This window comes from Dryobates pubescens, chromosome 4 (assembly GCF_014839835.1).
Source record: "Dryobates pubescens isolate bDryPub1 chromosome 4, bDryPub1.pri, whole genome shotgun sequence".
NCBI classification, from domain to species: domain Eukaryota; kingdom Metazoa; phylum Chordata; class Aves; order Piciformes; family Picidae; genus Dryobates; species Dryobates pubescens.
Genome location: NC_071615.1, coordinates 7244718 through 7256238, shown reverse-complemented (window position 1 = coordinate 7256238; position 11521 = coordinate 7244718). Strand labels below are relative to the sequence as shown.

The following is an 11521-nucleotide window of genomic DNA, read 5'->3' as shown; positions in this document are numbered from 1 at the left end:
TGTGTCTTACTTGGTCTGTTAGTGAGGATATTTTTTTCTGGTTTGCCTTTTGTAATTGTATTTCTTTTTTTACCTTGACACACATACAGTGTATATTTAGACCAACACTGCATTAGACATTCATTTGGTTAAATGGTTTCTCACTATATTCAGTACTGCTTTGCTGCATCTGGAGCAAAATTTAATAGAGCACACAGTTAGCATGTGCTAAAAATAACTAGGAGAAGGTAGCAAGGAATTTCTAATGTAGCTATGCAAGTTTTACAACAGCTTCTTTACACAGCAGTCAGCATTTTGCATTTTCTTTTGTGTTGCTGGAATATTTCTTAGCTAAATCTCCTATACCCTTGGGAGAGAACAGACACACAAAATTTCTCTTAAAACTTTGGTGAAAGGTTCTATAGAAGCTTTAAGATACAGCTGTGTCACCACAGGTGTGTCTTTGAGTCAGGCGTTAGACAATTGACAGTGGCATAAAAACCAGTGCCAAAGCTGGCATGAATTGGCATTTTGGCTGGCAATACCATCAGAGAATAGTAGGTGGGGAAAGAAATTTGCCCACTCATGACTGTATTTCTTGCAGTCCTGTTGAGAAGGAATTTATATTGATGTTGGCACTTGTTATGCCTTTTTGAGGGAGTTCTTAAATGGTCTTTCACAAAAATTCATTCATTTGATTAACTCCACTGATGGTGTAAGATGGTTCAGTGGACTAAAGTGAAATGAATTTGATTTAATAAAGTAATTAATGTAAATTTAAATTAATGTAAAAAAAGGATACAGTTTCAATTATGATCCATGTTCATCTCTTGATGTTAAAACCTCTTCAAAGAACACCTGTGGGAAGCCAAAGCAGGCAGCACATTTCCAGATCAGGCTTATCCACATTACAGTAGATATTTCTGAGTCAACAGAAATTAGATTTGTACCAATTTTTCCAGGACATTGGTGGCAGATGGAAATCCAAATATGAAACATTTCCCAATAAAGATGTAATTCCTTAATGGATTAACAAGAGCTGCTGGATCTTTATTTACACATTTTAACATGAACACAAAATGAGCTTTCTGACAGTGATTCAAAATATGCCCTGACATGTGTTTTAAGAGGTTCATTTCTCCATGTGCAAGCTTAAGCATTTGTGGGAAAAAATAAGAGAGTTCTGTTCTAAGGCCATTTTAGAGTGACAGATAAATACTAAGGGGAAGAAAATTTGACTGAAATAAGCAAATTTCCCTTATTGCTTTGTTTTAAACCTGCTTTTCTTTAGCCAATTTTGCTTGGGAGGTATGTTAAATAATTTTGAATGCTGTAGTATTAGAACCAAGAAAGATACCTCCAGTTATGTGAAGCCACTGAAACTGGAGGTTAAAATCAATGATAGATATTTTGTCTCTGTCATGTGGAGAAGCAATTCACTTTGTTAAACATAAAAAGACAATGCTGACAGAGAAAGAAAAGGCTATATATGAAAGGATAAGCCTCTTTCATGGGGAGGGAGAGCAGGGTGTGTGCCTCAGCATTCATATATACAGAAACTAGCCTTTATGCTTTAAAACAGGGACCTGGAACAAACACCTTGGTTCTGTAATCAGCTCTGTCCTGGTGCTCAGTGATACTGCTTTGTAGTAAGCAAATCGTGACTCTTTTGGGGCTTTATCCACAATTACACCGAAGACCTTTAACACCCCCCTGGCAAGTTGCTCAGTCTGCTAGACAAATATTCCTTCTGCACCAATAATGTTATCAAAAATGTTAAAGAAAACCAACTGAAAATAAAACCATCAACATCCTTTAGTTGATCCAATTATCTGTCTCTAAAAAAAGGCTTTAACACCTCCCACACGGAACAGCAGCTTCAGTAATTTGGCAATGATAACAGCGCATAATCAAGAAACATGAGGCTGTGATAAATGGTAATACATCCCATTTTGTGTCAGGAAGAGTTTTGTTTAAGTAAATATATTTTCTTTTCAAGCACCTTTTGGATTAGTTGCTGTTAGGTTGCTCATCCCATTAGTCTCATAGAGTTACTACAATGTTTAACTACAGAAACTGTAAGTGGGTGAATCATAACATAGGAGATAGGAGATGAGGCTTTGTGTCTTTGGGGTTTTGTGCTGTTTGTGGTGTATTTGAAGATAGGGGATAGGGGGTAGCTATGACTAACATCTAGAACAAAGGATTGCCAAGTTTGGTTATTTAGCTTCTACCAGTGAGTAATTCACAGCTAACCTCAAGTGTATCATCATTACAGAATAGTGCTCTGACAAGTCCCTTTAATGATATGCTGCCATAACTTCCCAGATGATATTACAACATCATGTTTTATCAGCACATTGCATCAAAGGCCTAACATTCAATTATGATAGGCTGGGTTGGGAAATACTGCAGTGTGCTGCGTATAAAATGCAGTGAGTTGTTTTGATTGTTGAAGTAAGAACACCCTTGCATTGTAAACTTTCTGATGAGCTACAAATGAAATTTTAAACTTTGTCTGTAGCTGCTATGAACCTCAAAATTCTTTGTGTAGGGAATCTGCATGACGTTTGACAGATCTCAGATGTACCTTAGGTCCTGGACGCTGTAGTGATAGATACCCTAGACTTGCTGAGGTAGTTATACCACAGAAGCACAGTAATTTGAATAGCCATCATTTAAAAATGTGATCATAATGTCAATTTGAAAGAGACACAGTCACATCCAGCGGCCCCAGCTCTGACATCCATACTCAGTGGAGGAATATCTGATAGGCCGAAGAATAAAAGACAGCACTCAGATGTTTACAGTGTACACAGAGGAAGACCTGGCTGCATACTTGTCACCAGCATCAGTTTTACATCAGTGCAGAGCGATTTAAATTGAGATGGTGGCTGTTTGCATAAGAAAAAAAATTAATGTGTTACCTATTGCTTATTACAGATCACTGATTTTAAAGGGAAAGGACCACTTATTACCTTCCCAGTCCATAAAATCTACAGACAGCCAGACAAGGAAGACTTTGGGATAATCTGCTGGATTAGATAAATGTTAAAGAATAATTCATAATAAGCAGCATAATGCATTAATAATAGTTTAATAAAACAACAAAAGAGGACATGGTCTTCCATATCATTATTTAAGCAAAATATTTCCCTTGGAAAACAAAACCAAAACCAAACTAATTTGAACTTTTTTCTAAAAAAAGGGTCATTTATTAATAGAGTTACTGTCTACAAGCCAGAGAGAGGATATCTGGGGGTAGATGCAGGATTGGTATAAGCAGTTTAAGTACATCCCATGGTAGGAGAAAATTACCCTAGAAAAAATTCTTAGCTAAAGAAGGATTTAGGTTGATGCTGTATCTTCACGGACATCATGTTCCTAGTGCTACTTTGAGCGCAGAACTTTTCTCTCACGAATGTCCCAGGGGTGCACTCATTGTACATTTCTTTGGATGGTCTGTGCTCACAAAGTTATTATATAATCTTGACATAATTAGAATTTCTGCTAAATTATTTGGAAAATGTCAATCTAGTTTGTTGGTTGTAGGGTATTTCCTTATTTCTTCACTACACAGAGCCCCTGCTTCCTTAGGTAATGTTTCCATTTATGCTGCTTAAAGGTGACACCTCATTTTCACATACTCTAAATTGAGCCGAATTACAAACCCAACTTAATACACGAATAGCCATTATTTCTGAGCCCCGCTTCTATCATTAATTTAACAAGGTCATTTCAAGCCTTGGAAATGCACAGGCTGCAGAAGGTACTTTCTGCCCGTCTCTGTGTCTAACTCCTCCTCTGCAGAGGAGCCGGAATACCCCAGACACACAGGCTGAAGCGTGCAAGAAGCGGCCCGGAAAGGCTGTGTGCCTGGCAGCCGCTCCGCACGAGCGGTGGGCAGCGCAGAGCCGGTGCTCCGAGCCCTCGGGGGAGGCTCTGCCGGCGGGCCCCGGGGCTCCTGATGGAACCTGGCGCTGCCTTTTACTGTTCTCTCGAGCTTCGTCGCTCGGCCTCTGGCAGGGCTTTGCTGCGGGTGTGCAGAGGGCGGCAGGTAAACACGTACTGCTCGGGAGCAGAGCTCGGCCGCCACCCTGCATCAGCTTAGCCCTCGAGAAGTCCCTAGGTTCAGCCTGGCTTTGAAGAGTAGGGCACTATCGTGCTCTCGGAGACACGAAGGCACAGGTTTGGGTCTGTGTTCCTCCGTGATCCCTGCTGTTGGACCCGTGGCTACGGAAGGTGCCGCTATAAGTTGCCCGAAAGGGTGCCCAGGGCGCGCCCAGCGCGGCCGCTGCGAAAACTCCCCCTCACCGACTCCAGGCGGCCACTGCGCCTCCAGGCGGCGCCCTTCCCGCTGCTACCGCGTGTCCTGCGCACGGGCTCAACCAGGCCCCGCCTCCTGCTGCCCCGCGCGGAAATGACCCCGCCAGACCGTTGGCGGAGCGCGCCTTCAATCCCAGGGAAGCTCCGCCCCCTCCCGTCGTCTCGAGCGCAGCTTGGTTGGCAAACGCGCGCCGCCGTTCTCGCGCCGCAGCCTGCGCTCGCCCTAGCTGGTCCTGCGCTGAGCGACTGGCTGATCTGACTGTCAATCACGGATTAGCTCCATCCCAGCCAGTAATACCGCCTCCTAAGCTTGAGGCGCGGATTGATTGGTAAATGGGACTGTCAATCAGCAACGCGCTCCACCCTCTCCCGGTCAGGTAGCCCGGAAGATGGCGGCGGCGGTGGTAGCGTCCGCAGGGTCTGGTGGGGTTCTGTGAGGGGAGTGGGGCAGCGGGGTCCGATGCCGCGGGCAGCCGCGCCGCGGAGGCGGGGGGCAGTGGCTGCCGCGGGGGCTCGCTGGAGACGCTGAGAACCTCGGGCCCCGTATTCGGTGCCGGCTCGGTCCGGGAGCGGAAGGCATGCAGCAGTGCGGGGGTCTCGGTGGGGGTGCCGGGCGGCGGAGAGGCGGCCCGCTACCCTTCGGGTCCCGGCGCCCGTTCGGAATCGTTTTCCTGTTGTCGCTTCTCTTGGGGAGCGGCGGGGCGACTCCGCTTCCGCGAGCAGGTGCAGGTGAGGCGCGGGAGGCGGCGGAGTGGAGCGGGGTAAGGGGGGGCGGCTCCGCGGTGGGGCCTGCGAGGGGGGAGTCTGGGAGTAGGGCAGCGGCGGGGCCTCAGCGCGGGATGTCTCCGGTGGGAGCCTGAGGCTTGGAGACGCGGTGCTGGTGCAGCCGGGGACTGCGGGCTTTCAAGCCCCCGTCCCTCCCTCTTCAGTGCTGCGGGCAGGGCTCCGCGCTCGGCGCTCTCCTTTCGGAGAAGGAAGGGCACGGCGAGGGGATGGAGCTCCCCGACACGGTGGGCTGCGGCTCCATCGTGGAGGTCACGTCTTGTGCTGGTGGCATTGAGGGATATCCCGCTGTAGATCTCTCAGTCGCTTTAAATTGAACTACGTGCTTATTCCGTCTGTGGGTTTACCTACATACGTTCTCTCTATAGTAGTTTATACGGAGCTCAACGTGATTTGTCTTTTTCTCATTTTGGCTGTGAATCACCGGGGCTCCCGTTGCTGGGTGGAGGCTCTTCAGGGCAGACGGTGCTTCCCTCCTTTCCGGTCAGATTAGTCGGATCCCCCCCGCCCGCCCCCAACCGGCCTAGTCTCTCTAAATAGTCATGTAGTTCACACTTGCTTGCTTCTTATGTTAGGTAACTTCCTTCGATTTTCGTTATTATTTTCCTGTTTATCTTAAAAGCCCAAACTAAAAAAAAAAAAAAAAGCTTTCTCAATCGTCTGAGTTACTGTTCAGAGCTTCAGAGCTGTATTAGTACTGACAGGTAGCAACCGTCTCTTTGGTAAGGGTTTTATTTGTTTGGTGTTTCATTGTGACTTGCAAACATAAGGTATGGAGACTGAATTTTATTGCATGTGGTTTGAATGTGCACTGAGATTCATTTCTAGCCATGAAGAGTTGAACAGATGAAATAGACAATATGTTCAGAGAGGAGGAGGAGGAGCAGTGGGGAGGGGGAGATCTGAAGCACAGATATTAAGTAATTTGGCTGCTGTTCTACAGAAAGTATCAGAACAGGGAGTGGAACCCATACTTCCTTTATTTTGAACTGATGGCTCTTTCCCATGTTTTTTTTGTGTTCCCAAGAACATTTCTGAATTGTTCATAAATTACTCTTTCCACCAGGCTATGTTGACGTTTTTCTTACTGTCTAGGAACTAAACTTCAGGGAAAGAGAAAACTGTCAGTCAAATTTGGGGATTAAATGTTGTGTTGTTTTTTTTTTTTTCTCATCTATGAAATACTTAAAGTTTGTCCCAATAACAGTAACTTTTTGTCAAGCCCTAAAGTAAGGCAGCATAATCAGTTCTGCATGGAGGCCTTTTCTGCCTTTTCTGTGTCTTATTTTTCTGAAATGTGGTTAACTTTTCTATTTAGAGGTAGATGGCACAGTGTCTGCATCCAGTGTTTTATTTTTTTAAATATAAATAAAAGTACCACTTTCCAGACTATGCTTTGCACCTTGTAAATCTGGGAGATCAAAACATAGCTTCCATCACTCTGGTAGAAGGCTTAATTCTCAGCATAAAAACCCAATTGGACAAAGTGCAGAATACAATGGCAAAAAAACCCCACTTTAATGATTTTTTTTTTGTTTGTTTTTAAAGGCAAAATCAGGTGTACTAAATGCAGCACTGCTATGAGAAGTATTTATGGTGTAATACTGAACTCATATGAAGTTGATGAGAGAATAATTTTATATGTTGATTTTGGTTATAGTTTAGGTTACAGTGTGTATCTGTGTGATGTTAGCTGAAGTTCAGCAAACTGCTGAATCCTGTCATAGAAAACCTTGTGAACTCTGGGAAATGAAACTATTGCTTCCTACTGCTCATGCAGTCAGAAGTAATGTGTTTGGATTATTGACAATATATTTAGTATTTAAACCTTTAAGGTCTCAAGAGGAACCTTTTCCTTTCTCACTAGCATCACTTTTGCTGGGAGGACTTCCTGCTGCATGAAATAATGAGTGCAGGTGGATTTGTGTGCAACAGATTCTTAGTCTGCAACATGTCACCACTACAGCAGCATCCACTCAGAAAGCTACAGGGACTTTTTTTTTCTCTCCTTTTCAGTATGTTACCAGTGGATGACAGACTGTTACATCTTCAACCTTCTCTGTCATACTAGACACATTTCATAACCTGCCTAGAAGACAATACTGGGACTTGATTTGCTGGGTTAAGAATCATGAGTTGTGTTCAGAAGCATCTTCATCTGTATTGTGAATCTCTTTCATATGTCCCACGATGGGTTGCACTGATTCCCTGTATTGTGGCTGGCAGGAGCTGGTAGTCTCCATTCTGGGCCTCAGTGGTTTTTGCAGTTTGCTATGATGCTCAGTCTGGTACCTATGAGTTGTCAACTTGTGAAGAATGTAAAGGAGTTTTCATTAAATAATTACTAAGTGGTTTCAGAATTATCTTAGGATCCCACAGTTCTTTACCTGGCATGAAGGATTTCTTTGACAGTGGAGAAATATTTTGATGTGTGTTGCCCTGAGCATGGAATAAGAAGGAAAGTGTTACTGTAGTAAGCTTGTAGAGTACTTCATGGAATATACCCATCATAAACTTCTCTTTCGGGAAGGGATCTGGAACGCAGGAAGTGGTGATGGGCAGGTTGTAGCAAGACAGGACTGAATTGCTTGTTCAAAAATGCTCCATTTAGTGGAAGTGCTGTAGAAGTATGCCAGACAGTATGGCTGGGGACCTGTCAAGTTCCCAGGGCCTTGATCGAGATGAATGATGCCGCTCTTTTTAAGTATGGCTTCAGAGTGTTTGCAGATGAAGGCGTGCATTGATGAGGTGTTCTACATTTGTCTTGTGTTTTTCAGGTTACATTTCTAAATACATGTAAATTGTTTTGCTTTTATACAATAAGTAGAGGAGGAAATAAGGCTTTTAACTGTTTTCCTGGTAGAAATCATAGCAATTATTGTGGAATATGGGAAAAACAATAAGCTGCTAGCTAAAAATACTTTGACTGGCTTGGATTTAATTTATTCTGAGAATGGAAAAGGAGGGTACTGAGATGTACTGTGATAGTTCTGCATTTAAGGTTTCACTTTATACTGGAGGTGAGAGCTGATGGCAAGTCTACTGGAAAATAGTTCATAGAATTAAATACTGTAGTTGATTTTAGACTGTGGAGTGGTGGTGATTTTACCTGAATGCATCAGGCAAGATGCATTTCCACTAAGATGCCTCTTCCACTTTTAGTACTGGGTGGCTGAAGGGCATTTGGAAACTACGCTTCAGCAGCAGTATTTCGCAGCCAAACATAGTGTGGTATAATCTGACACATCTGCTTTACTGTGCTAAAGCTTTACATTTACATTCAGGCCCTCTTTCTGTTCTGACTTGGATTTCTGTACTTGACCTTAATTCAGCTGCCTCTCCAGAAAGCTGAGCATTAAATTCAAATGTGTCTAATGTCAAGACAAAGCATTTCTATCAGGTCTGTGCTCTATGAAGTCTTTGCAAATACAAAGTAACAGGGACTCCAAAATATCATTATTTTCCTGTAAAACTGGAATAGATGGTAGCATTTCTGACAAGTATATTTAATTTTACATTTGTACTTTGTTCAGTTGAATTGATGCAGCTGGGCTGGTGCTTTCTTGGTCTGCGCTGAGAACCTTGGTCGTGGGACTGAATGGACCAGTTGAATGTCATGGCACTGTGTCCTTGCTGATGAGCTTGGTCACGTGCAATCCCGGAAAAGACACTCAGAAATTAGATGGATGCTTCTGGTTACTATACACCAGAGTAGTTACATGTTCATGCAGTTACATCTAGCCATAGATGATGACTTGAAAGTTTGAGATGAAGTAACTTTATAAAAGTATGAGTTGTGTAGCATATATACATGTATACCCTCTTGTGAAAATTACTGCTTTTGGGTGGCTTTGGCTTGGCGTTTCGCTTGTTCTGTCAGGCTGGGGCCCAGTCATGTCTGTGGGCTGTGGTTTGGTACAATGTGAAACGTTTGTGACACTTGCATATAAGAAAAGCAATTTTCTAATCATATGCAAGTTAGTGGCTCGGATCACTTGAAGCTAAGACAAATCTTGCTTGTAAAGTGGAGATTTTAATTTGTAGTATATACTTTTCCTGGGAGTGGTCTATCTTTCCTCCCCCTTTTGAACACTAAAGCTGTTTACTTCTCCCTGTTTTTCTAGCTTCAATCCTAGACGCCTAATAATTGTAGAGCTAGCTGCAAAGATGTCTTTTATCTTCTGTTTCTATCTCAGTTTGTGACACTGAGGTGAGACACCAGCCCTGACTCCTTGGCCTGTGGGGGTGTTCCATGCAAGGCATTCACAGGCTTGGTCTGTTTTTTCTGCTTGTGGCTGTAAAGTGTCTGGACTTTGCTACAACTAAAGCACTCAGTAGGAGGAGGTCACTTTCTGAGGTTGTTTCTCACATCTTGAATACTTGAGTTTAGTAATTCCTCAGGTATCATTGCAGCATAGCACTGCTCAGACAGTCTCAAGGTGTGGTGGTGTAGCATCAGGTGCAGCTTGTTGGTTTGAAAGGATCCATTAGTTAGAGCAGGTTTTGCCTCGGATTCTGTATATAAAAAAGGATGTTTTGTTACATAGTGAGATCAAACATTCCATTTGAAAGGCACAGAAGTTTATATTTTTGGGAGATACCGAACAACTGTCAGGCAAATTTGAATAGAAATAACTTTCTAGGTGTTTGCTGCAATCTATCCACGTGTGGTTTACCTGTGCAGAGTGAAGGGACCCTTGGGTAGTGTGATGTCAGATGCTGCAAAAAATCATAGTTTGCTCTTTCTGTCCTGATGTGCCATTTTTGCAGTGGAAGGACAGCATGTTGGAGTACTGGAGTCTTCCCTGGGTTTCATTTTAGGTCTGACTGTCTATTTGGTATGTGCATCTAGCATCTAGAGCTTGATATGGTTGTGGATATTATTTGCAATAGCTTCAATACTATTATTGCAAACTGAACTCTGTTTTGATTGTACTGCTGTTAGGAAAGGTCTTGAGCAACATCAGTGATACTGGAAACATTTTGTACATGCTTCTGTAATCAGAAATGTACAAAGTGTGTGCCAAGGACAGCCGTTGCAGTCTACATGAGTGGTTTAAGCACAGCTTGTAGTAAAGTGTTTTGCCACCTATAGCTTAGTCAGTGATGGTATAAAGCAGGTTATGGCAGTGAATTGTTTTCTAAGATTTTCAGAATGAAATACTGGTATAGAGTTACACCTTGTCCAATACTAGTACGCTTAATGGTAAAGAAACATCACTGTAGGGACCTAACAGTGGCATGACTCTCTTAGGGACTACTATTGCACCCTGAGAGTTCTTTGGTATGAAAGAGGTGTAGAAGATTTTATCAGGAGACCTTTGAGTGTGGCTTTTAAGCTTTCAGCCTGTAGACCAGAGCTAGTTCTCCAAAACTGCTCATGCATCCTAAGGCCTGTTCTTCCTAGGGATTTTTGAGCTGTGAATAGGGATGACAAATAGAGCTGAATAGGCTCTTTTGGAAAAATGCTCTTTTGCTCCCCATCTGCCCTCTTTCAGTTTGAATTGCTATCCCCTGTCTTGTCACTATACTTCCTGATGAAGAGTTGCTCTTAATCTTACCTGTAGACCCCCTTTAAGTACTGGAAGGCCACTGTAAGGTCTTCTCAGAGCCTTTTCTTCTCCAGGCTGAACAACCCCAACTGTCTTCATCTCTCCTAATAAGAGAGGTGCTCCAGATCTCTTTGAGGCCCTGCTCAAGGTCTATATCTGTCATATGCTGGGGGCCCCACATCTGAACACAGTACTCCAGATGGCCAGAGTGGAGAAGAGGGGTAGAACTCCCTTCCTCAACCACATCTCTTGATGCAGCTGAGGATACAGCTGGCTTTCTGGGCTGTAAGTGCACACTGCTGGCTCCTGCCCGGCTTTCCATCCACCAACACCCCGAAGTCCTTCTCTGCAGGGCTGTTCTCAATCCATTCCCTGCCAAGCCTGTATTTGTCTGTGGATTGCCCTGACCCAAGTGCAGGGCCTTGCACTTGGCCATGTTGTAGTTAATGAAATTTGTACACATCCCTCTGGGTGGCATCCCTTCCCTCTGGTGTGTGGAGCAGACTATACAGCCTGGTGTTGCTGACAGAGTTGCTGAGGGTGCCCTCAATCCCACTGTCCATGTCATCTACAAAGATGTTAAACAGTGCTGGTTCCAGTAGCAACCCCTGAGGATTGTCACTTATCACTGGTTCTCCACCTGGACATTGAGCCTTTCACACCAACTTTGAGTGCTACCATCCAGCCAATTCTTTATCCACTGAAGGGTCCATCTGTCAAATCTGTATGTCTGCAGTTTAGAGACGAGGATGTCATGTGGGACTGTGTCAAATGCTTTGCACAAGTCCCTGGCCATTACATTTCCCAGATTTTTCATCAGTGCTGCTATGCAGCCATAGGATGCAAAATGATTTAACAAGTGGGTTTTTTATACATTGTCT

General features: G+C 43.7%; 1 protein-coding gene across 1 annotated transcript in view; it reads left to right on the top strand.

The window, feature by feature from the left end:
* Positions 1 to 4729: 4729 nt before the first annotated feature.
* The window catches only part of LMTK2 (lemur tyrosine kinase 2), a 42264-nt gene continuing 35472 nt past the window's right edge, over positions 4730 to 11521 (top strand). Inside the window, exon 1 of the mRNA XM_054180394.1 lies at positions 4730 to 5034. Coding sequence (XP_054036369.1) covers positions 4884 to 5034 — 151 coding nt within the window. The 5' untranslated portion in view covers positions 4730 to 4883. The remainder of the gene's footprint in view (positions 5035 to 11521) is intronic.